This window comes from Sorex araneus, chromosome 2, assembly GCF_027595985.1.
Source record: "Sorex araneus isolate mSorAra2 chromosome 2, mSorAra2.pri, whole genome shotgun sequence".
Taxonomy (NCBI): Eukaryota; Metazoa; Chordata; class Mammalia; order Eulipotyphla; family Soricidae; genus Sorex; species Sorex araneus.
Genome location: NC_073303.1, coordinates 146,445,490 through 146,472,209, shown reverse-complemented (window position 1 = coordinate 146,472,209; position 26,720 = coordinate 146,445,490). Strand labels below are relative to the sequence as shown.

Here is a 26,720-nt window from a genome sequence, read left to right as displayed (position 1 = left end):
ATCTTGTTTCTGAGAAGTCTCTCTGATATCCCTTGAAGAGATTAGTGGACTGGTATACTGGTTTGGTCTATGTAACTAGCGGAAAATAATGAAAAACTTTCACTTCTAAAGTGCTAGTCCTAATAATAATAATAATAAAGTGCTAGTCCTAAAACTGCTCACTCTCCTGGATCACTTTCCATGAGGAAAGCCAGCTGTCAGTTGTCATTCAAGGAGCTCAGTACAGATATTCACATAGTGAGGAACTGAGTACCATTAACAGCCATGGGAGCTGGTAATCTTAGAAGAGGCTTCTCTAGACCAGGTCAAGCTTTCACAATGACAGTTATACTGCAAGCTGACTCATATCCTAAGACTTCAAGCTAGATAGATTTCAACCTGATTCCTAAATTGTGAAGGGTTAAACATACGTACAAAGACTGCTCATTGTTTCTTGACTGAAATAAGCAAAATTGTAAATACAATAATTCTGACCAAGATTACTGAATTTTGTTAAAGTTTAAAATTCATACCTGAAAACTTCCAAAGGACTCAGTTCAAAAATCCTTCCTCACTACTGGGGCCGGAGCGATAACACAGCGGGTAGGACGTTTGCCTTGCACTCGGCCGACCCGGGTTCGATCCCCGGCATCCCATATGGTCCCCCAAGCACCGCCAGGAGTAATTCCTGAGTGCAGAGCCTGAGCATCGCTGGGTGTGACCCAAAAAAGAAAAAAAAAAATCCTTCCTCACTACTAACAAAAACTTTTGAATATCCATTTTCTGTAGTCAAAGCCCATTGGTTACAGCCTATATACTGCCAAGTATTTTACAATTTACAAAATACAGCACCAGAATCGTATTTTGTTCTCTATGCTGCAGATAAGTAGTATTTCAGAAATACTAATCTTTTGGGGGGTGCTGGAGGCTTTAGCATATACAGGGTGAGCATTCAATGACTGAGCTACATCCCCAGCCAGGCGTATTTCTATCAAATGTCAAAAGGTCTAAATTATGAGGCTTGATTACACTTAGCCTATTTTAGATTTAAGTTAGTTCTTAAAGTAAAAATAAATGAAATAGTGAGGAAGGAGGAAACAATAACTATATTACATATAACCAATCTCAGAATTCAATATATTGCAGTTTTGATATTTATCAAATGTCACAGATAACTACCAGAACATCACATAAGTTTATTTCAGATGTAACAGCAACGTTAAAATCAACAAGTTTAATTCTTAACTGCACCAAGTAAACTTAGCCATTTAAAAGTATTTTTAAAGTTATTCCCTCCAAAAAACTGAGGGAGCTTTCCTTGTCTACCCACACACCTTGGTTTCCCAATAGTTGCTTTTGGAGGATTTTCAAATGAGTCAACTGTTTAAGGGATTTCAGACTTCTTTCCTCAAATGAAAACAATTTGGACAAATTATATTGCATAGATTTCTCTACAAATTCTTTTCTTTAGAACCAAATGCAAAACATATGACTTTTGCCTATTCACCCCACAGTAAAAATGATTTGTCCTGGAAAATATTATGGACGTATCTTGCAATTTTCTAATGGGTTTACCTCAATAATTTTTATTACATGTCAAAATATTCAACTCAACATGGGACATTATTTCAGTCTTTACCAACTTGTAAGCATATGAACTACTAGCACCCAGCTTCTATTTCTACATCCTCCTCCTTAAGTATATGGAATTATTTAACACAGTTTCATGTAGGACAATTAACCCTTTATAAACACATACAATTTAGGTAAAATCACTGACTGGTATGGAAAAAGAATCTACGATAGGGAGCCTACACACTCAATTCAAAATTTATTATTTTTTCCTCCTTAAATAATATGTACTTAATTGTCATGAGGCAGGTATTCGGTTTTCAATAACCACATTTAGGGATACATTCATAGGACTGATTAGATAGTCCAGGTGAAATGGTTATAGAAATAGAGGCAGTGTCATCTCAGAAAACTCATTTATATATCAAAATCTATTTTGATATCTGGAAGTTTACAAAAAGGCTGAATTCTTCAAACTAATTTTCCCTTCTGTAACTTACACACTTTGTCTTGGCAAGAGCAAGCTGAAGCTTATCCATGAAGGTAAAGGTGCTTAATGCTAAACTTTTCTTCTAATCTTAGATTTGGACTACTTAAAAAACTGAGACTCAAGAAATCAGCATGGTCTTTCTACAATTTTACTATCTTAAGATTAGAACGCTACATACTTCATTTGACCACTATCTTCCTTTTCTGTATTATGCTTGGCACTCAATTAAGACTATAGAAGTCTACTGTACTTGTAACTTTCACATTCTCAAATTAACTTAAAAGATATAAAATGTGCATAAACGTTGTGTAAAGTAATTCTGATACTTAACATGTTGGGAAAGATGAGTCTTTTATGCCAGAATTTTCTTGAGACTAAATATAATAAACCAACCTTCCCTTAAAAGTCAGATGACAGAAAAGTCAAGCCTTGTGCATTTTTAATGTCTAATCAGAATATTCCTTGCGCCACACTACTGGCAATCTAAAATTTTTTAAATATTGGAGATGGGACTATGGAGGAAAAATGAAAATGCCAGATGTCCTTTATCTTACAAAAAGTATCAACCCAAACAAAGTCAGTTCCTTTATGTCATTAAATGATCTGGCATAAACCAGTCCTGTGAAGAAGTGGAAGTCACAGTGACACTTGCATTATTAACACTTCTAGACTTCTATTTTTCCAAGAATAAAAGCAGTTATGTTCAACAATTTCCCCTCCCCCAAATCCTTACTATAATAGGCACAGAATGTAAGCAAATCTGGGATGTTCTCCAACAGATAAGCAATAGGACAGCTATATTTTCTTAAAAATACTGACTAGATATTCTTTCCTATATAATCAAATGCTCAGTGGCCACATTTTAAACAATCTGGAGTAGCTAACATTAAATGCATTTATTGTGCCACAAGTTCCTCGAAGCTTCCTTTTAGGTATTTTTTAAGATGTCCAAGAGAAAAACACCTGCTTCAGGCTTATTTAGAGATACTGACCTATAAGGACATCATCAACTTCATTTTCAAAGTTAGACTATCTATTGTGGGTTTACTGAACATAAAAGACAGGGGGGAAAAAAGTGAATCACAACAAATATCTTTAGGTCAGTTAAAGGCCATATCTCTAGCTGGGATATTAAAAAAAATTAATCTCACCAGCCCACACTCTAAAAGTTAATGTCACTAATAATCAACAGCAGGAAAAACGAACCTGCTAAAAACCAGTCCACTCATTAGCAAAATGCAGTTTAACTCAAATACTGAGAACAATGTTTGACACTATCTACCAAAACTCTCCCACCCACCCTTAACCTCCATCAAAGAAGAGAAGAAATAGTTGCTTTTAAAAAACAAAATAAGTTTAGTATTTCTTATAAGGATAACAAATGGTCTAAACTCCTGATATAGTACTCAGAAGGACAGAGATGGAGTGAAGGCAATGTTCAGGGATTAGCATCCCACAGTCTTAAAAAACCCAAAGTACCACAAACACACTAAACTTGTCTATGAGTTAGAAAACAAAATATTGCTGCTGCTTTTTTGTCTTTTGAAATATATGATAATTTGTAGGCTCTGCCCTTCAATGTGAAAGCAGGACATTAAAAAAAAAAGGCTAAAAAATTTTGAAATTGATACTCAAATTTTAAGGACCCATATAGCTTAACTGTGAAACTAATGTATATTTTTCTTTCCTATAGTCAAACCACCTCACCAAAAAAAAAAAAAAAAAAAAAAAAGAACTAAAACAATCCAAACATGATTACTTTTGAAAGTCCTTGAACATATTAAAAATTTTAAGAGGAAAGGAAATAAAAGGGGGAAAGGACAAAGGAGGGTAAAAAGCTTTAAAAGAAAGGGGGAAGGGGAAAATCAATGGGCCTCTCTTTTATTTGGCGACAAGCAAGTGCAAGAAAGTTCATTTGTAATTTGATCAGTTGTCTGTCTTTTGCACATCTGCATTCTGGCCAGAAGGGACTTTGAGGTTTTTCTGCAGCACGTGAGCATCTGCGGGCTCTATTCTCTTATAGTAGTTCTTCTTTGTCTCAATAACCTCAAAGCCAAATTTTCTGTAGAAATCAATTGCTGACTCATTGCTGATCTGCACATGCCTAAGACACATAAAAGGAAATCAGGGAAAAAAAATTAAGTATTCATAAGCTTTGACATATTATCCAGAAATAGTTTTAAATGAGGTAGAGTTCAAATAATGCAGAAATTTGTCAAGATTCTCTTTACAATTACTAGTAAATACCTATAAATATTAAGTCCAAAACATTAACAAAGATTAGATATTAATTTCAGAAAAACTTCTGCTGACAAATTTACATTTGTAACCTTTTACTTGCAAGTAGTAAGTTTTTAGTCTTACAATCGAAAACTATCTTAGCTGGTATAACATTTCATATTACACAGAAATGATTCACAAATAATATTAACACGAGCATAGAAAAATGATAAAAAAAATTAACACTAGGGCCTCCTGTATTTAAATGTATTCTTAGTTGATAAAACATGATGTATTTCAAAAGCAATTAATTTGAGCTTTCTCAATTCTCAAAAATAGTATTATGTAATTAAATCTCTTTTCTACCAAACTAAAAATGAGAATAATCTAAATGTGTGTACTATGAAGACAATTAATGGTTGTTTTTAATCTTGCTTTTCAATCTGAGATCACTTAAAATACAAGTAGCCTACCAGCTATGTACTCTCTAATTTTGATTATTCAACTCTTAAAAATGAACATGTCCCTCAAAGTCTTAACAAAACACAATGTATAAACTTGAGAAAAGTAGTATTAAAGATACTGCATCTTAAATTCTGAAGTCTTGAGTTTATACTGGTTTTGTCCTTATAATTCCAAATTCCTACTCCAAGATAATAAAGCGATGCTCAGGGGTTACTCCTGGCTCTGCACTCAGGAATTACTCCTGGAGGTGCTTGGGGGACCATGTGGGATGCCGGGGATCGAACCCGGGTCGGCCGCGTGCAAGGCCTTCTGTAACGCTGATCAATGCTCAAACCCAGGGAACTGATCACCTGAGCACCACCAGCAGGATCTATCCTTGAGCACAAAGCCGGAGGAAACCCTGAGTATCACCATGTGTAGCCCCCAAACAAACAAAACACAGCAACAATAAAGGAAAATGAAAATCTAATAATAATAAAACTGATAGGTCCAGCACCATACTCCTGGTACAAGCAGTCCATTTAGTGTCGGGATTGAACCCAGGATTTTGCACTTAAAAGAAATATATTCTCTCTTGAGCCTCCTGCAGGCCTGATAATATACTTTATTTTAGGTTCATCATCATCATCATTATTATTATTATTATTATTGCTTTTTGGGTCACAACCAGCAACAGAAGTTACTCCTGGCTTTGCACTCAGGAATCACCCCTGGCGGTGCTCAGGGAACCATATGGAACGCTGAGAATCAAACCTGGGTCAGCCGCGTGCAAGGCAAACGCCCTACCCGCTGTGCTATTGCTCCAGCCCCTTAGGTTCATTATTTTTAAAATAAAATCAGTATGAAACTTTTTCTATGTTCGAAAGAAGTAATAATCAGATTTTAAAAGTCCCTAATAAAGAATTCTGTTGTCAACATTTAAGTATAATGCTACTTACAGGTAAATGTTGTCAAAAGTGCCATCTTTTTCACAGATGTTTAAGACATGATTTAACATTTTAGTTCCTATTAAGACAAATAAATAACCTCATTAAAAACCAACCTCAAAATTATACATACACCTTAATATTTGAGCCTACAGTGGAATTTATTAGACAAACATCAGGTAGATACTGATTAACCAGTTATTTTCACTTATAACTCGTTCCTAGTATGTCTAAAAGAAACAATGAACAGGAAATAATTTGTTTCTTTGAAGAAGTTTAAAAAAACAACAACACAGTCTTACCTATTCCTAGCCTTCGGTATGGAGCCAGACATCCTAGTGTCATGATGTAAAGTCTCTTCTGATTCTGTGAATGATCCACCCTACAGCATACTGCACCTACTGCAATATCATTGAAATAGGCTGTGATGGAAGAAAAAAAAAGTTGAACAGACAAAATGACACATTCGTTGAATTCTTTCATCTCCTAGGACTAAACTATTGCCACCAGCCACTCAAACATTCAAGACTCAATTACTGCCCCCACCCTGTATATTCACAGAAAATTAAAATCTCCAGTGTAAAGCTAATATGCAAAAACACACAAACACATGAAATAGTAAGAAAATGTACTGAGCAATTCCTTTCAAAATTTAAGTATTTTATTTTAGTTTTTCTCAAAATTTCAATCACCCCCATTTCCAAATCGTTAAGGAGATTACATTAAAAGCTAAGAGACAGAACATAAATTAACAAATAAAATGAGGGGGGGGAAAACATACCAAGTTTTGCTAGCTCACCAACCTCCAGCACATCCTTGTAGAACTTGTCATTGTAGCTGACTGGAAAGATGACCTGGTTCAATCTCTTCAACTGTTTAATATTGTGTGGTGTCACATCTCCCAGCTCGATCCGGCTACTGGAACAAACCAAAATGTACTCAATAAAATATAATCAGTTTCATTAGTTATAAAACACAAAATAATAATTACTACTTTTTTTTTTAAAAAAAAGGACTAATATATGGGATTCTAATACTCTACTAATGGAATGTAAAATTGAGTATCGATTTTAGTCTCTATGAGACAATATATACCAGAAAGTCTAAGCGGTACATGTCTTAGTCTGGGATGTAGCTCAGTTCAGATGACTGTGCTGCATGTGTGCGGTTTGATCACTGACACTGTGGGTAAGAAAGCAATCACACTTCAAAAACATTTTTTTCCGGTTTCTGGGTCATACCTAGCTCTGCACTCAGGAATTACTCCTGGAGGCTATCAGGGGACCATAGGGAATGTCAGGTATCAAACCAACATTGGTTGTGTGCAAGGTAAATGACCTCCCAGCTGTACTATTGCTCCAGTCCTCAATCACACTTCTTAAAATATTGTTTAAATAACCTTACTCAGAGTATTCTCAAAAATCCAAAAATACAAAAACATGCATAGTTAAATTAAAACAGGAATGTCTACATGTCATATAAAGCAGCATCCAAACCAGATTCCTAGACCTTCCCTTATACCTACAAGAAATGGTTTGTGGGAATTCACATTTTGGGAAAACAAAAACAAAACCTTCAAGTACGAAAATTACTTAGAAAAGCCAATACTAGCACTCTATATCTCAAAGGGGCTAGAGACAGCACAGCAGGGAAGGTGCTTGCTTTGCACACAACTGTCCCCAGTTTAATCCCTGGCACCTTGTATTGTTCCCCCAGTTTGCTAGGAGTAATTTCTGAGCACAGAGCTGGTAGTAACCTCTGAGGATCATCAGGTGCTCAAATACCTTTTTTAAAAAAGTTATAAAGAAAAGTCTGGAGCAACAGCACAGCAGGTAGGGTGTTTGCCTTACACATGGCCGATCCAGCATCCCACATGGTCCCCCAAGCACCGCCAGGAGTAATTCCTGAGTGCAGAGCCAGGAGTAACCCCTGAGCATCGCTGGGTGTGACCCAAAAAGCAAAAAGTTATATAGGAAAAAAGATTAAAGCTTTAAAAAGTTTCAGGGTAGGGAGAGAGCTCAAAGGGCTGGAGTGCTGGCTTTGATCCCCAGCACTGCTAGGAGCAACCCCTGAGCAATATGCTCCAAGCACCCAAAAACGAAACACACACAGTTTCATACAAATGTTGGATTGCCTATAGAGCAAAAGGGACTCCTCACAGCTTAAGTCAATTTTATTGACATAAGTTTAAAGGTGATCCAATTGATAAGAGAAATCTGAATAGCATCTACTAATTTTCATCCCATTACCACTAACACTAATATTAGTAAATTCCCTAAATAGTAGAGGGGGATGGAAATAAACATTTTAAAAATGATCTAAAAGGAGCTGGAGAGATAGTACAGTGGCTAGGATGCTTGCCTTGCACACAGGCCTACCAGATTTGATTCCCAGCATCCCATACGGTCTCCTACCCCACCAGACGTAATTCCTGAGTGCAAAGCCAGAAGTAACCCCTGAGCACCTGCTGGGCATGCCAATAAATAAATAAAAAAATTAAAACGTTCAAATTAAATTAAAAATAAATTATCTAGTGCCACCAACAGCACAAGACAATATTAATTATACTTTCACAAAGCTAGCTAGGTTCAGAAAACAATGGCTGTCAGCAGCAGGGTAATAGAAACAATACACCCTAATTAATCATTTGCATGATCTATATGTAGATTATACCTATACTGTGGAGAAATGACTAAATTAAAATCCTAGTCACTTTTATAACGACAGAAAAAAAAAAGCAGTTTTTAAAAAGAGTGTAACTGGAGCGATAGCACAGCGGATAGGGAGTTTGCCTTGCACGGCCTACCCAGGTTCAAGTCCTCCACCCCTCTTGGGAGAGCCAGGCAAGCTACCCATGGCGTATTCGGTATGCCCAAAACAGTAACAAGTCTCACAATGGAGATATTACTGGTGCTCGCTCGAGCAATTGATGAGCAACGGGACGAACGTGATACAGTGATACTTTTGATTAATATAGAAGGATATGTTGTTATAATATCCTGGGGAAAAAAGCATAGTTCAATTAGATTTATAAAAATCTATTTAATTACGTTATAATTATTATAAATGACCCAGCTGTTAAGCACACCCAGCTGCACGTGGCACATTCCTGGTGGGCTTTGGGGACAATAGGAGGTGCTGGGGATCTAACCCAAGTCAGCCCAAGTGCAAAGCTACTGACCATACTATCTCTCCAATCCCCAGGAGATTATATATATATATATATATTTTGGTTTGAGGCTGCACTGAACGATATTCAGGGCTTACTCCTGGCTCTAGAGTCAGGAATCACTCCTGGCAGTCCTCAGGATGTCAGGGTTCAAATCTGGGTTGGCTGTGTCCAGTTAAGTGCCCTACCTGCTGTACTATCACTCTGGCCCCACTCCAATAAATTTTATCCTTATGCTACTGCCTTTTGTCATTGTGACTGACTTCCCTGCCATATATTTCTGTCTTCTTAAAACTGGAGTGTAGTACCAAGGATGTTGTTTCAAGTGGTAGAGTTCTGCATGGGTGAGTGAGGTTCTGCACTTGATGCCTCACCTCTTACCTGCCCCTCCCCAATTCCAGCAGTCAGGTAGGTGGGTGAAGGTCCTGCTGGCTCCAGAGTACTATGGGGAGTGGCCCTGGGGTTTTCCAGCACCCAAGTCTGGCCTCCACAAAAGTAAAATAAATCTGAGCACACTACATTTCTTATCCCTGACAAATTCTCAAGATGCAAGCATCTTTTAAAAATCTAGAAATCTGTTATGGTCTATCAATATACATAGTGACATGATTAAATGCAAATAAATTTAGCCTTCTGAAATTAGTTATCTGTCCCTATCATCTTTCACTAGTCATATTACTGTGTGTTTGGGTCACATCCAGTGATGCTAAGGCCTAATCATGGCTCTATGCTCGGAAATCACTCATGGCAGTGCTTGAGGGACTGTATGGAGTGCCAGGGATCAAATCTGGGTGGCCTCGTGCAAGGCAAATGCGCTACCACTGTACTATCACTCTGGCCCGATGTCTTCTTTAACCCGGTTATAGCTCATTCAAAAAACAACTGTGCTCTTGGGGCTGGAGTGATAGCACAGCGGGTAGGGCATCTGCCTTGCATGCAGCCGACCCGGGTTCGATTCCCAGCATCCCATATGGTCCCCTGAGCGCCGCCAGGGGTAATTCCTGAGTGCAAAGCCAGGAGTGACCCCTGAGCATCGCTGGGTGTGACCCAAAAAGCAGAAACAAAACAAAAACACACACACACACACACACAAACACCACACACAAAACCCCAAACAAACCAACTGTGCTCATAATAATGCACAATCAGATCTTTTCCTTTTTAAAGACAGAAATAAAACACCATTTTCCTATAAAGTACAAGTATTGACATCCTATCCACAATTTTTTCTTTTATTGGCTAAGGCAGGGGTAGAAACTGGATCTTATAGGCACAAAGCATGTACTTTATCACTGAGCTACATTCTCAGCCCTCTGTGTGTTCATTTCTGGGTCACACCCAACAGTGCATAAAAGTTGCTTCACACAGAAGAAAAGGGTGGCGAATGGCATAGTATGTTAAATTGAACTTAACACAAGTTAATTACTACTTCCCTAATCCATTAGGGTAGGCAGATCAAGTCTAAATATAGATCACAACATTAAGTCTTTCTGGAATACATGGCTTAATGTTTCCCTGCATTTGATGATGATGACAATAGGAAGCTGACTTAAAATTAAAAAGCTGTGGGTCTTGGGATGTTGCTCAGGGATAGAGGGCCTGCTTTGCATGTGTAAGGTACCAAGATAGATACCCAGCAGTGCATGGAATACTAAGCACCTCTGGGAATAGTGCCCTCCCAAAACAAAAATGTATCAAAAGAACTTTTATGTTAAAAGAAGAGTCAGCACTTTTAAGAATTCTGTGTACATCTTTTTCTACCCATTGAAAGCACACTTCAGTTATCAGTGACTATCCTATCAAAGCACCTAATGTGCTAAGCCAGGGCTTCTTAAATTGTGGGCGAGGAAGGGTTGGCTACATGCAGCAGTGCTCAGAGTATGTAGCACTCAAAGATCTCTCTTCACAGCAGCTGGAGGACCAAATGGGTGGTGGAAGTCAAACTGGGTTGGCCACATGCAAGAAAAAGTGTCTCATCCCCAAAAAAGTATCATCTTTCTGGCCCTAACCCAGGCTTCTTAAACTTTTTCTATTTGTGACCCCTTTTTGCCTAATAAGTACACCCAGGGAAACACTACCAGAAACTTCAAATTCAGCACATGCAATATACTGAACTTCTGATTGTTGAAACTTTTCATGATTGCCAGTTTTTGCAACCTCCATATTTAGTTATGGGTTATGACCCACAGTTTAAGAAGGTAGGTGCAATGAGAATTCAAAAGATTTTGCACCTACTGAGATTTACAAGCCTACCTAACATATTATAGTAATAAAAGTGTACGTGCAAAAAGCTGGAAAATTCTATAGTGGAAGTGATCCTGGGAAAGACTGCAAATGATGGAAGGGTTAGAAATTTATTCTATGCAGAAAGTAGAAAATGTTCACAACAGGAATGACCGTTTTCCCAAAACTACAGTCAGTTTGGTATGGTGAAACAAAATGTAATTTGTGTACATGTGGAAGCTGGGGTTGGAGAGAAGAATAAACTTTACAAGGCCTTATTTATTAAGATGGCATCTGGTTGCATCCTACTTTAAATGCTGCCTACTTAATTTCTAAATTAAGCCTAGGTCAAACTTCTAAATGCCAAAGCAGCTCGAGCAGACACCTCAAATTACACATATCCAAAATCAGAAGACCAAATTATCTCACTCATGTTTTATATAAAGAAACAAGCAAGAAAATTAAATATTATCCTAATGATAATGAACCCTTGGACTTTGACAACAGAGCTGAGAGTACAAGTGAGTGAGGAAAGCAGATTGTTTGGGGAGAAGTACTGATGCAAGGATAATGATGGAGATGGAGTCTTTGGCACTTTGGTAGTGGTAGATGTGCAGTAACATAAATGCTAAAGCTACAGTGCCATGTCAATTCAACCACAAAAAAGTATCTCTTTGTAGTTTTCCCCCACAAACATGCTCCAGCCACAGCTTTCTCAGTTGATGTCTTTATCCTAGGCTCTGGTCACTTTCTTTTCTAAAGTTAAAATGCTGTTAAAATGCCTCAAGAAGGCTTATACAATGCACCAATTACTTCTTTGTGACACTGCCTACAGACTTTCCATCAGAATTTTGTTAACTTCAAAATAATTTTTTTTTGCTTTTGAGTTCTATCAATGCTTACTTTCTATATTATCATGTTAACTGCTCTGAGTTTAAGAGGTTATTTATGAAGCCTTTTTTTGCACGGTGGGATGTGGAGGGGGTTTGTAACAATGTTCAGGGACCACTCCTGGTGGAATCAAAGATCATATGAGATGCCAGCCAGGTTGGCAAATTCAAGGAAGCAACCCTACATGCTATGCTCTCTCTCCAGCCCCAACACAGCCCTGTTTCTGCTTTAAAATGTTAAAACAATCTTTCTACTAACTAATGTTGCATAGTAATCTATTACAATCCTTTCAAATTCAAATTCCCTGTGTCTTTACATGTATGTGTGTGGAGATATATATTACATTATTATTTTATATATATGTTACTATATATATATATATATTATATATATATATATATATCTCATAAACAGCATACAGAGTCCTGTTCCCCACCAGGCCCCACCTTGCAGTGATGAGGTGCCAGTTCTGGACCTCAGGCCTCTCACTTGCAAAGAAAGCATAAGCATTAGTCTTTGATTTGTCTCCCTGGCCCAAGAGTCTTGTTATTATATTCTGACTGCTGAATATTTATTCTGTTCAGATTTAATGTAACTGTTTTTTTTTCTTCAGTCCACCTGCAGCAATATTTTGCTTGTATCAACTAGGACTGTTTTGGAGGGTGGGGGTGGAGGGGTGGTATAAAATTTTCTTAGGATAAAAATAGGGTTTTTTTTTTGGGGGGGGGGAGCTGGAGCGATAGCACAGCGGGTAGGGCATTTGCCTTGCACGTGGCCGACCCAGGTTTGATTCCCAGCAACCCATATGGTCCCCTGAGCACCGCCAGGAGTAATTCCTGAGTGCAGAGCCAGGCGTAACCCCTGTGCATCGCCAGGTGTGACCCAAAAGGAAAAAAATGAAAAAAAAAAAAGAGGTTTTTTTGACCTTTTGGGCCATACCCAGCGGTACGGGTTATTCCAAGCTGTGCACTCAGGAACTATTCCTGGTGGCACTCAGGGGACCACACGGGACACTGAGGGGTTGAACCCAGGTCAGCCATGTGCAAGACAACGCCCTACCAGCATCATTATTGCTCCGGCCCCCTAAAATTTTTTACTTTACATAAACCTACTTTTTGGAATATGTTTTGAGTGTTGATATGCACAGCCACCATTATTATTGAGACTGGGTTAAGCACACCAAAATTCTCCCTCACAATCATCTACGTTATTTTAATAGTCATAATTCCCCCAAGACACTATTTTTTTGTTCCCCATAATTCTGCCTCTTCAAGCATGTAACATAAATGGAATCACACAAAATATACGTATCTGCTTTCATTCAGTATAATAATTTTCTTTTTTTTTTTTGGTTTTTGGGTCACACCCGGCAATGCACAGGGGTTACTCCTGGCTCTGCACTCAGGAGTTACCCCTGGCGGTGCTCAAGGGACCATATGGGATGCTGGGAATCGAACCCGGGTCGGCCGCGTGCAAGGCAAACGCCCTACCTGCTGTGCTATTGCTCCAGCCCTGGTATAATAATTTTCAAGACTGAACATACTACTACTTTACTAAGAGTTCAATCTCTGCTATTTTTGACTAATAATCCATTGTACAAATGTACCATGTTTATCCTTTGGTTGAAGAGCATTTGGATTATTTTCACTTTGGGGAGATTATAAAGTTGCTCTCAACATTTGTGTACAGGGTTTTGTGAGAAAATACGCTTTTAGTTCTCTAGAATAAAAAACCTAGGAGAATGTTGGCTGATAAGCTTGAGAATTCTAGTTGTTCTGCATCCAAAACATGTTGAGCAATATAACTTAGGCTACTGGATTCATAAAGAGGATTTTAAAGAGCTGGAACAAATGCTCTGCATGCTTGAAGCCCCAAGTTTGAGTACTGGCACATGTCCTTGACATTCAGGAAGCACTGCTGGGTCCCATTATCACCTGGAGTGGCCCCATGTACTACAGAAGAGGAACCACTCCAGCAAATATGCCAGTGAAAAGTGACAGCAGAACCAAGACCACTATACAAGAAAATCAGGGGGTGGTAACAGGGGTTAAGGGGTTTCTAATGAATGATGGTAAGTATAATTTTTCCTATTTAAAAATGAAAATGGCATCACCTTATTTTAAACAAAACACAAATCAAACTTCCAGGAAAAACTTTCTGGAAGGAAATATATACCATGCAGAGCCCACACACATGATTAAAATTTGCAACACTAATTGAAAAATGCAGCTCAGCAGTACAGTAGCTGCCTCAGCCTCACAAGTGAGGATGAGTCCTTTCATTAGCACAGCTTCAAAAAATACATATATATATTTACATGTAAAATTTTTCACAAACTTAATACCCATATAAAACAACAAGCTCACTGAAAACGTAAATCTGAGTAGTCTAATAAGGCAAAGAGAGGTTAAGAATGGCCTTAGGAAAAATAAACTATAAATTAAAAAAATAATAAAATAAATTAAAAAAATTAAAAATAAATAAAAATGGAAGATCCAGGTTAAAAAAAAAAAAAAGAAAGAATGGCCTTAGAAAAGTGGAATAGGCTGGGGCTGGAGTGATAGCACAGCGGGTAGGGCGTTTGCCTTGCACGCGGCCGACCCGGGTTCGAATCCCAGCATCCCATATGGTCTCCTGAGCACCGCCAGGGGTAATTCCTGAGTGCATGAGCCAGGAGTGACCCCTGTGCATCGCCGGGTGTGACCCAAAAAGCAAAAAAAAAAAGTGGAATAGGCCACTGGAAAAAATAAGCTTTTAGATCAGAATAGATTTTATATAATATATTTATCATTTTCCCCATGGAAGCAGTGCAGTTATGTTAGACTACAGCTTTAATATGTGTATGATACAATATTGAAGAGCTTGACAAACTCAAGATTGTCTGGTTCTGAAAACTTCACACTGCCTACTTTAGTAAGATTTCAATGAAATTTAACAATGTAAAGCTTCTGTCTTAATTCATCAGTGATTTATGACCTGAAAGTTAAACCAGTCATGTTGTCACATCCTTGGTTGGTTTGAACAGATTTTTTTACTGACAGGCCTCTCCAGTTGTGATTCTTGGTCCAGTGGTTCTAGGCATATTGGTTCGGTGCACTGGCAATATATGGTGTAGCTTGTCCTGACAGTGCTGGAGCAGGGATGGGAGAAGGAGGCACACTACCAGGGCTATATCCAGCAGGGCTCAGAGACCCTATGGAATGGAGTCCGGCATAAGCAAGGAAGACATTCCCACTATCTTTCCCAACCCCTTGGACAGATTGAAAAAAAAAAAAAAAAACCAACAAAAAACCAAACCACATCAGTTGCTGAATTAAAAACCTGCACATTTTACATGAAGCCTACATTCCTTCTCATTTTATATATTTGCATTTTCTGCTTAGTCCCAAGTTCCTGTGGTACAGTACGTTTACAACTGAAGAAAAATTACTCCACACATTTTTAAAGTAAAGCTCTAAAAAGGAGATAAGTAGGGGCTGGAGCTATAGCACAGTGGGTAGAGCATTTGCCTTGCACTCGGCCGACCTGGGTTGATTCCCAGCATCCCACTTGGTCCTGAGAACTGCCAGGGGTAATTTCTGAGTGCAGAGCCAGGAATAACCCTGAGCCTCACAGGGTGTGACACCCCCCCCAAAAAAAAGGGGAAAAAAGGAGATAAGTAGCAAAAGGATCCATAAACACGTACAAAGGTTATAGATTTTAGATTTTATTTTCCAATAAGTACTTATCTCATGGAAAACAATATGGGCATTCCTCAAGAAACTAGAAATTGAATTTCCATACAATCCAACAATACCACTCCTGGGAATAGACCCTTGAGGTTCAAAAACATAATGCAGAAAAGCCTTCTGCACTTCTACGTTCATTGAAGCATTACAACCCAAGTGCCCAAGAAGAGATGACTGGATAAAGAAACTATGGCGCATTTACACAATGGAATATTACACAGCTGCTACAGAAAATGAAGCCTTCTTGAAATTTGCTTATACATGGATGGACATGGAGAGTATCATGCTCAGTGAAATGTATCAAAAAGAGGGGAACAGACATAGAATGAGTGCACTCACTGAAAGAATATTACAAATACATATAGTATGCAACTAATACCCAAAGACAGAACAAGGGCCAGGACTGGAATGGTTGGAAACGTGCCACAAGTTGGGTTTTAAAAGTGCAGTTAGGACAGAGAAGCGATCACTATGACAATGATAGTTGGAAATAATCACACAGGACTATAAGCTCTCAGTACTTGTAAGGCAAGCAACAATGCCTTAAAAGAAAAAAGGGGTTGGAGGGAGAAGTTATCTGCCATAGAGAAACGTTAGGGGGAAGGGAAACTAAAGACACTGGTGGTAGGAACTGTACACTGGTGAAGGGAAGAATGCTACAACATTGTAGGACTGAAACCCAATCATGAACAACTTTGTAACTGTACTCATGGTGATTCAATTTAAAAAAAAAGAGCGGGAAAGAAAGTAAGGAAAAATAAAGAGTGTCAAATGAGAAAAGAAAACAAAACTACTTATCTCCTAGTTATAACTTACAGAGGCCATTTGGCCATTAATGTTTTAGGATCACAAGATCAGTCACAACTTTTAAATAGCTTTGTTTATATAATATGGTAGTATACAAGAAACCTTTACTCTTGGTTTGTAAAACAAGCAACAAAATATACAGAAACAATGCATATAAGGTATTTAGCTTAGGAACACTAGACAATAAGTATTAAAAATCTGTCCAATCTAGTAAAAATGTCTCTATTGCTCACAACTGTAAAAAAAAAAAAAAAAAAAAGTGCTGGCCCTGAGGAATAGGGGAGGACAAGAAAGGGCTTGGAGCACCTACCCTGCAAGCACAGTATGGTCTCAAGTTCAAATCTCTTTGGTGTTCACTGTGCACTAAACACAATCCCAGCAGCTCTTCCACAATCCCCAGTGCCACAAGATTTCCAGCCACAACTCAACTAAAAGATGTACAAAATACCACAGCCATAGTGACTTCTAGAAAGTATGATATTATCACCACAATCATAACATTTGATATTTGTGCCTCACTAAGAGTCCTGTGGCTGGAGTTGTGGGCACCATAGGTGTGTGTACTTCTCCAGACATCACAACTACAACACTGAAAGGAAGGAGAAAGGGGAATAAAAAGTTGTTTTTAATTCAGTGGCAATATACTAAAAGGCCACAAGGTGGAGATATGACTCCACAAAAGTGGGTGTTTCTCTACAAAGACTATTAGACAGCAAAAACGGTATGTACAGAGAAAGACTAAAGTTTAACTGTACGTACTTTTGTTGGGTAATCAAATGGTTACCTTGGCACAAAATTTTAGCTAGTAACTTATTGTGCAGTATTTGAAAAGAACTGCAGAAGCCAATACTCTCATTTTCTAGGTGGGAACTGATGCCCGAATAACTTAACAATCAAATTATCAATAAATCCAAATCAAGATTATGCCCTTATCTCCTAAGATCAGTCACACCATTATTTCCTCTAAGGGGTCATCATTTATACTTAAGATTATTATTATTATTTTTTTGCTTTTTTTGGTCACACCCAGCAGTGCACAGGTGTTACTCCTGGCTCTGTACTCAGGAATTTCTCCTGGCGGTGCTGGGGGACTATATGGGATGCTGGGAATCGAACCCAGGTTGGCCACATGCAAGGCAAATGCCCTACCCACTGTGCTATCACTCCAGCCCCAATATACTTAAGATTATTAACAAAGAGAAATCGTCCTGGAATATGTGCCTAATGTATACAGGCGTACACAAACCTGTCTGTAAATGTTCAAAATTTCAAGGGACATAGGAGGTAACTTTTTATTATCCAGCAGCAAGCCTGTTCTAAATAATATTTAAAGAAATTAAATACTATAAAAAATAAAACTAGGAAAGGATGAAGGAATGCTAGATTTTCTACCAGTTGGATATCACGTAACTCCAAAATAAAGTTTATTCTAAAAAAAAAAATTTAAATAATATCTAAGTAAACCATATAAAAGAATGATTGCTCAACCTGGAAGCCAGTCCACTCAGAATTTATCAAAGCATAGCTTAAAATACTAACTCTCCATAATTACAAGCAACTGGGGTTGGAGCAATAGCACAGCGGGTAGGCGTTTGCCTTGCACGCGGCCGACCTGGTTTTGATTCCTAGTATCCCATATGGTGTCCTGAGCACCGCCAGGAGTAATTCCTGAGTGCAATGAGGCAGGAGAAACCCCTGTGCATTGCCGGGTGTGACCCACAGTATCTGGCTGCAGCCCATTTAGCTACCTCTCCAGTGAAAAAAAACAAAAAACAACAACAACAAAAACAAAAAACAAACAAAAGGGTTGGAGAGATAATACAGTACCCCTAGCAGTTCTCAGGGCACCAAAAGGGATGCGGCTGATCAGATCCAACCTGGCTGCATGGAAGGCAAGCACCTTCTTGCTATCTCTCTAACCCAGAGTCTAGCCATTATTTCAACCAAAATTCAAAAGGCCTGATTAAGTAAAAACCTAGATCGAACAACTGTATAGCACTGTCATCCCACTGTTCATTGATTTGCTCAAGCGGGCACCAGTAACGTCTCCATTGTGAGACTTGCTGTTACTGTTTTTGGCATATCGAATATGCCACAGGTAGTTTGCCAGGCTCTGCCGTGCAGGTGGGATACTCTCGGTAGCTTGCTGGGCTCTCCGAGAGGGACGGAAGAATCGAACCTGGATCTGCCATGTGCAAGGCAAACGCCCTACCTGTTGTGCTACTGCTCCAGTTGAACAACAATTAAAACAAAACCAAAAAAAAATCCATCAAAACTTAGTTGTAACTCTTCCAAACCTCAATTCTAATCATTTTACCTCTCTGGTTAAAATCTTTTTTTTTCCTGGTTAAAATTTTTAATAGCCTCATTTGCCTCAACAAATTAGAATAGCAGTGCATATAAACACCTTTATCACCTGTGGATACTGGCTTAGCATTCCTTCATTACTTTTTAGTCTGCTAAATCAAAACCCCAGGACCCACAATTCTCCTTTCTCAGCTTACCTCTACATCAGTTCCATTCATTAGCAGACTATATTATCTTAGAGCCATTGTTAGTGTAATCATCTACTTCCTGGTACAGAGGAGGTATCTAACAATGAAGGACACGTATTAGGTAGTTGTAAGAAAGGTAGAAGTGCCATAATAGGGAAGATCTCAAAAGGAGCCTAAGTACGAAAAACTACAAAGGAAAATCATTAGAATATGGTTGTAAAGTTTTATTTCATGGTATCTTAGGAAGTTAGAGCTACCTACACCTAGAAATTATAACTCATTATACACACATTGCAATGATCATGATAGTTATTATTAATCAACGATAGCACATCTTTTTGCACTGAGATGAGAACTCATCAAAGACATCAACAGACTTAATCTTGATAAAACATCATCAACCAATTAGAACTGGCACAAAAATGTTTGGCTACTTCTGTCCTGGTTCAAGTCATTTTCTTTAAAGTTAAAGAAACCAAGAAGACCCAGAAGCCTAGAAATTTACTAATCCTATCATTATAGTGGCACCTAAACCATTACCATGGCTACTTTTGAATTCAGTGTGTCTATCACATTTGTGTCTCCTTTATGAAAACTAATTATGCTACAAATAATAAACTAGATACATAGAAGGGAACCACCCCATCTTTTTTTAGAAAGCAAAATAAGCACTTAAGTGTTCAAGAAACATGGTGGTGAGGGGGTACCCACACCTAGTAGTGCTCAGGGGATCATATGGAGTACTAGGGATTGAACTCATGCTTCCAGCATGCAAAGTATCTGGCTGCAGCCCATTTAGCTACCTCTCCAGTGCAAAAAAACAAAACAAAACAAGAGGGTTGGAGAGATAGTACAGTGAGCAGGGTGCTTGTCTTGCACATGGCTGACTCCGTTTCTTAATTCCTGGCACCCCATCTGGTCACCTAAGCGCTGCCAGGAGTGATCCCTGAGTGCACAGAAAGAAGTAGACCTAAAGAAAGCTGGACATACACTCCCTCCCACCAAAAAAAAAAAAAAAAAAATCCACCGCACACCCAAAAGACTGTTAATTTTAAGTTCAATAGTGTCCTTGTTGACTGTAATTTAACATGTTCCTCTTGTGAAAATAGTTAAATGTTTTGGGTCTCACCTGGCATCACTCTGACCATATTTACTAATTTAAATGTCTTAAAGGTTGTTTTGTAAGCTGAACTCTAAACTGGACATGTAAAGGGAGTATCTTACATATCTGGATATGTAAGAGCTCAGCAATACAAATACAAAGTCAGATATACAAATGACAATGAAAGTGATAAATGTCCAACTACATAAAGTAATTTTTAAAAAGGAAGTATTACTATGTATGAATCTAATATATAATTATGTAATCACTAAATATATCTAATTAGAAAGTTGTATGTCGATATATTAATAAGACCAATACTAGTTTCCTTTTTCACAGGCTTTTTCAAATGATATATTAATAAGACCAATACTAGTTTCCTTTTTCACAGGCTTTTTCAAATTGGTAACTATTAAGTCTGTATTAAATAAGGCTAAAACATGGAAATAAACTACCCATTATTTATATCGTTTCACAAATGCTCAATATATACCACTTTGTTCCAGACAATTTACATCACGCATGGCTGAAATGATATCCACACTGTCTTCTGTTTCCTTAGTTTCTGTTAATGCCTCTCCCCACCCCCATCATTCTGGAGAAAAGCAGGGCATTCTCAACAACTGCTGGCAATATACAATCACTTTTTACGGAGTCTAACTAGCAACAAATATCAGCACTTAAAATCAGAGTACCTTCTGACCCCAACATTTCACTTGGAGGAAACTATCCAAATTAAGTACAGGGATATGTGTCATGAAGTTTTACATACAGGAGCACCAAAAATACCACAGCACTATCAAGAAATGGTAGAAATTTTTGGCATTGGAAAACAAAGCTTTTCCTTAAAAACCTCAGCAGTGACAGGTAGAAAATAGGTTATACTAGACCAAGAAAGGTGCACACATACTTTTAGTTATGTCTACCCTGCCCACAGCAGTTAGGAATTCAGAATTTTATCTAAAACCAAAACTGTCCTCCAGAGTTATGAACTGTTAGACATCATCTGCAGTCGAAAACTTTAGAAACATCTACAGCCTTGGACCTAAAATATCAAGGAAAGGGTTTGAACAGATTTTGTCTTTCAAGTACAGTACATTACTGTCTAATCTGAGTCACTTAGGTATTAAAAAATAAATTCTAGCATCAACATTAATAAAGCAAAGACCAGGTAAAATCATTTCAACTTAGAATGAGGTTATTAGTGACCATTTTGCCTGTTTTAGGGGTATACCTGGCTGTTGGGAGGAGAATACTATCAGCAGTGCTGAGGAACCATGTGGTGCCAGGGGCGGAACTAGGCACCTGCCATAGAAAGGACGCTCTTTGACCCACATGGACTATCTCAACACCTACCCAGTTCCAAATAGTACATAGTACAGTGCTTGTCTTGCATCCTGTGGACACCGGTTCAAATCCTTGCCATCACATGGTGTCCTGAGAGCAGAAACCAGGAATAACCACTGAGCACAGCCAGATGTGAACAAAAATTCTATCTCATTAAAAATGATGTCTCTAAAGTTCAGAGTACACTAGACTTACAGCACATCTAAATTCAGATGCCAATGGAAGGGGAGAGTTGGGCTACAACTGCTTTACACAGCGCATTACTGGCTCTATGTTTAGTGACCATTTGCAGAATGGCAATCAAACCAAAATTCACTGAACATGGAATCTCCCAGGGAATTTCCCTTAGATATATGTGTTCTGAATCCATATTTCACGAATTGGTTTTTTTTTGGGGGGGGGGGGGGATTTTGGGGTCACACCCATCGATGCACAGGGTTACTCCTGGCTCATGCACTCAGTAATTACTTCTAGTGGTGCTTAGGGGACCATATGGGATGCTGGGAATAGAACCCGGGGGCTGCGTGCAAGGCAAACGCCCTACCCCCTGTGCTATCGCTCCAGCCCCTCACGAATTGTTCTAAACATACTTATGCACCCTTCAGCCATGGATGTAAGCTCAGTTTTATGAGCAAATGCTTTTTACATATTGGTTTAATTCTCATCTTTAAAATAAAGGGGGACAGGGAAGAGGCCATCCAAGTAACTTTTAGGATTACTCTTTAAATTAAAACCTTCTCAGATTTGAATTTAAAATTCAATTACTCAGTTCTAAATACGTTTATCAATCACTCAGTACCCAATTGCTAATCAGTACCATTACTGGACAAAGAAGAACATTTTGCAAGTTAGGCACTAAAGTGAATGCAAATGAAACAGACCAAGAGAACACATTTTTGTGTGTATGACAGCGCAATTTTATAATTCTGATTATGAAGTCTTAATACACATGATTTTCCAATGGGAAGAGTTACCAGTTACTAGTATTATAATGGATTTTTTTAGGTTTGCTTTAAAAAGACTGAATAATTCAAGTGTACCTTTAGATGGCAGAAAGCTAGAAGTCAGCATTCATACATGAAAAATGAATTAGAAGTAAAAAGGATTTGAGCACATAGAAAAGTGAAATTTATAGTCTGATTTAGCAAAATTACTAATTTTTAAAGACAATGCTTTACATTGTTGACCTTTAAAAATCTTTAACAAGCCAGAACTTAGCAATTATTTTATTTACTGCAGAACTTTACCAACAGTTGTCCATAATTTTGGGAAAGAATTCCATTCTGATGGCTACACAACATCAGCCCATGTATCTGTGTCGGTTATCAATACACGTTCTTCTAAATTACACAGTATGATTTTACTTATAGACAGATGCTAACATACACATACAAAATACATTTCAATATAGTTTACTTCCTATTTCTCTTCTACATTAGTGAGGACAGTACAGTGACTTAATATTATTAAGAAGGTAGAGTATATTTAATATGAATTCATCTCAACACAGCAAGGAAACATTACAGAAGTGTTTGTTAAAATCTAGTAATTCAATCAATAATTTCAATTATTGGCTACAGAGAAAGAGCATGAGTTGTGAGTTTAAGAGAAAGTTCCTAAATTCCTCTTTAGCTTTGGTATTTGTTTTCTGATAAAATAGCACTAAATTCTTAAAAAAAAAAAAAAGCAGCAATAACAGATGTATCCACCTATATATAATCAACACCAAGGCAAAAATAAAGAGATAAAGCACTTTAAAAAGTTTCAATATGCTCCCACAGTCCAAAAGCTATTAGGTCCTTACTCTGAATTCTTCAACATACGTTCATTATTGATGGCAAATCTTTTATTTCAACACATCAATTAGTAAGCCACACAATTCATGCTGTATTTATATTACTATTTGCCTTTCCATCTTTATTTACATGTATTCATAACTCGTCAATGACATTAGGGCTAATTTATACCTCCTTACAACTGAAAGGTAAATGCAATTCAGTTTTACTTTCCATTATATCAACTAATTACACAGTCATTTCAGTGCTGGTTGTTGTAGTGGTTTTAAACCTTGCTACACCTACAGATCAGCAAAAGTGCTCTAACTGGGTGTTAATAACCTCTATAACAAACCAAGTAGCATTCATTCTTTATTTCAACTGATGGTTGAAAACCACACTTGCATACTTTCTTGCTTGGAGTATTAGTCCGCTTACCATCACCCACAAATTCCATTTATAAAACATGCCTGGTTCATAAAACAAGCAAACTCAAGTACGAAGGAGTATCTCACAATACGCTTCAAATTTCTAGACCATGCACATAAATACACGTAATAATTAAAAAGTAAAAATTTATTATGAAGGAAAGGCAAATCCTTGTCAATACAATGGAGAGACCCATTACTACTAGTATTATCTGGGAGGAGTTTGTTCATTTGGGAAGTTAATGGACTATGTTCATAAAATCTCAAAAGCTTACAATTAACACAACTCTAAATTCCCAGCTCTAAGAAGTGATAGGAAGTAGGCTTGGACTAATTTTGAGCACAGTTGCTGGCATAGGCACAGACTTAATAATTTTAAATTGACTCTAAATTTAGCCAGCTACTCATTTCTAAGGATTTGCCTCCATCCTATACATAAAAAACACTGTCTCATGAGTACAACTGCTGAAGTAGGCTATGAATATTAACACTGTTTGATCTCTTTTTCTTTTTGGTTTTGGGGCCACACCTGGTGGAGTGGTTACTATGGCACCATAAGGGATGCTGAGGATGGAACCCTGGTCAGCCCTGCACAAGGACAGCGTTACCCACTGCGCCATCTCCTCCGTCCCTGTTTGACCTCGATTTTATTGCCAAGTTTGGATCTAAACATTCTGAGCAATTTCTTGAAGGTCCTTCATTATAAATCCGTACTATTTCAGTACCCAAACTCTTAAGTCACACTTTTATTACTTTAAGAGAACAAGACAAATATACACTGAATGCAATACAAATGCAAGCTAGTCAGAGGATCCTAATCTAGTAAAGCAGTGAAAGAAAGCAAGTTTGTTTCGGAGGGAAACACACCCAGAAGTGCTCAGGGCTTAGTCCTGGTGGGCACCCAACTGAGTAGCTATCTGAGTAGCCCGGGATCAAACCCGATCTGCCACATGCAACTGTACGAACGCTACTGTACTAACACTTCTGCAAAAACAAGGGCTCATCTGTTTTGTTTTGGGGGCTACACTCAGCCAGCGTAGGGGGTTACTTCTGGAGTCACTCCTGAAGGTGCTTGGGAGACAACTTGGTACATCGAAGAACACAGTGAAAGAAAAAGTCAAATTATAAGTAGATAATATATAGAATAACCAAAGTTCCTAAATTAGGATTAAGCTCAAGTACTTCGCAGAATCTTCAAATTAGTATCCTGATGAGAACTTGTTAGGGACGCAACACGAATTAAAGCAGATAGCACTGTAGCACTGTTTTCCTGTTGTTCATCGATTTGCTCAAGCGGGCAACAATATCGTCTCTATTGTTAGACCTGCTACTGTTTTTGGCATATCCAATATGCCACAGGGAGCTTGCCGGGCTTTGCTGTGCGGGCGGGATACTCTCGGTAGCCTGCCGGGCTCTCTGAGAGGGATGGAGGAATCGAACCCGGGTCGGTCAGTGCAAGGGAAACGCCCTACCCGCTCCAGTTCATTAGAGGAGGTACGTAAAAAACGTTTTCTTGGCAGCTAAACTTTAAAGCACAGAGTTAAACGTTAGGATGAATTTCCAACATTGAAAGCAAAACCACTGGATGGAATCAATCATGTTAGGAATAAGGAATTAGATCTGAACGAAATTTTGGGATGTTCAATTACTTAAAACACACACACACACACACACACACACACACACACACAAAATTTAGACCCTTTTGTTAGGCAGTATGAGACTATTCCAAAGACGGAATTGCATTTCCTCAACAGGGCTCCTCTACGGCTTTAAATGTTTCATGAACTCACAAGTTACAATTCTTTAACTGATTTGCTCGATACATTAAAAAAAAAAAAAGACACCAGGTATTTCAAAAACGCTTTTGGACACTGATAAAACTGCATTTCTCCGGAAGTCTTCATTTTAGGCAGTTATTTCAAAGCAACATCTCTTGATTGAAAGTTATTTCAATACACCGCAAAACCGTAAAAAGGTGACATCATTTTCAGTGAAAATGGTCGCACCAAACGTCCTCCTAATTTTTAATCCAGGAGGGGAAATCGAGGTGAACCGCACATGAACTCTGCCCCAGAGAGCCTGCGGGTAACCCAACCCCTGCTCGGGGCGCAGGGGTGCTGGGGCCGGGGGCACTCCAGGCGCAGGAGCTCCACCTACTGATCGGCGACACTTCCTTAAACATCTGGCACCCCAAGTGCTCCAGCCCTCCCGCTCCCTCCCCTCCTCCCGCCGCTCTGACCCAACCCAAAATCCAGTTGAGTCACTAGCCCTCGATAACTCAGCTCCGCGCTCGCTCTTCCAAGTGCTTCGGGCTCCAGAAGGTTCGGCGGGGGCCCGGGCGGCACAGGCGGCAGCGGAGAGGCGTCCGAGCGCGCCCCGCCGAGCGCCCGCGCCGGGCCCGGCGGTGCCCCCGCAGCCCCCGCCCCCGGGCTGGCGGGGCCGGGGGCTGCTTCCGCCCGGCCGCCAGCGCCTCGCCTCCGCTCCCCGCCCCCCGCCGTGCTCCGGGACCAAACCCCGAGTCCTCCCCCCGCCCCCCCCCGCCCCGTCCCCCGCCTCTCCCGGGTCTTGCCTCGGCCGGCCCGTCATCCCGCCAAACGGCGCGAGTCGCGCCTCCGCCCCCCTCCGGGAGCTGAGGGAACCGAAGCGCCGAGATTTTCCCCCCTCCAGCCGCTCTTCTCCCCGCGTCCCTCCCGCCCGCCCTGCGCACTCGCGGCTGCCCTTCCTCACCCTTTCATCTTCCCTGCCCGCTGAGGCCGTTGTTCCCGCCGCTCTCAACGCCGCCGCCGCCCTGAGCTCTCGGCGCCCTCGGCTCGGGCCACGCCACCCCCACCAGCCGGCCTCCTCGCCTCGGGTTGAGCGCCGAGCGGGTGACGGAGGCCGCGAGAGCCGAGCGCGGCCCTGCGCCTTCCTTCCGAGGGGGCGGGGGTGTCGCCCGCGGCCGCGCCGCCGCCGCTCCGCCACACGTGCACACGGGGCACTCGGCTCCCGCCCGCCGCCGCCAGCCAGACTCGCCGCCGCGCTCTGACCTTTAACCCCGCCCCCTCTGTGCGCCGGCGCGGCGCTCGCCTTCTGCGCAGCCGCACTGCCGTCCTCGCCGCTC

At 39.6% G+C, this 26,720-nt stretch overlaps 1 protein-coding gene across 2 annotated transcripts; it reads right to left on the bottom strand.

Moving 5' to 3' along the window:
- Window positions 1–1,155: 1,155 nt before the first annotated feature.
- On the bottom strand, window positions 1,156–26,651 carry NAA50 (N-alpha-acetyltransferase 50, NatE catalytic subunit). Of its 2 annotated transcripts, none has more exons than XM_055125753.1 (5): window positions 26,348–26,651; window positions 6,434–6,570; window positions 5,955–6,074; window positions 5,665–5,731; window positions 1,156–4,145 (listed from the first exon to the last, which is right to left on the bottom strand). In XM_055125753.1, the coding sequence occupies exons 1-5, from the start codon at window positions 26,353–26,355 to the stop codon at window positions 3,968–3,970; spliced, it is 510 nt and encodes a 169-aa protein (XP_054981728.1). In that variant the 5' UTR covers window positions 26,356–26,651; the 3' UTR covers window positions 1,156–3,967. The 2 variants fall into 2 exon arrangements, with proteins under 2 accessions (XP_054981728.1, XP_054981729.1); XM_055125754.1 differs by having other exon boundaries at window positions 6,434–6,567.
- Window positions 26,652–26,720: the final 69 nt, after the last annotated feature.

Bases quoted from the DNA above. Each gene is read 5' to 3' on its own strand.
- NAA50 (XM_055125753.1), bottom strand. The intron at 5,732-5,954 runs GTAAGACTGTGT...TTGTCTTAATAG, and splicing joins ATACCGAAGGCTAGGAATAG to GAACTAAAATGTTAAATCAT. The intron at 4,146-5,664 runs GTAAGTAGCATT...TATGTGTCTTAG, and splicing joins ACTTTTGACAACATTTACCT to GCATGTGCAGATCAGCAATG.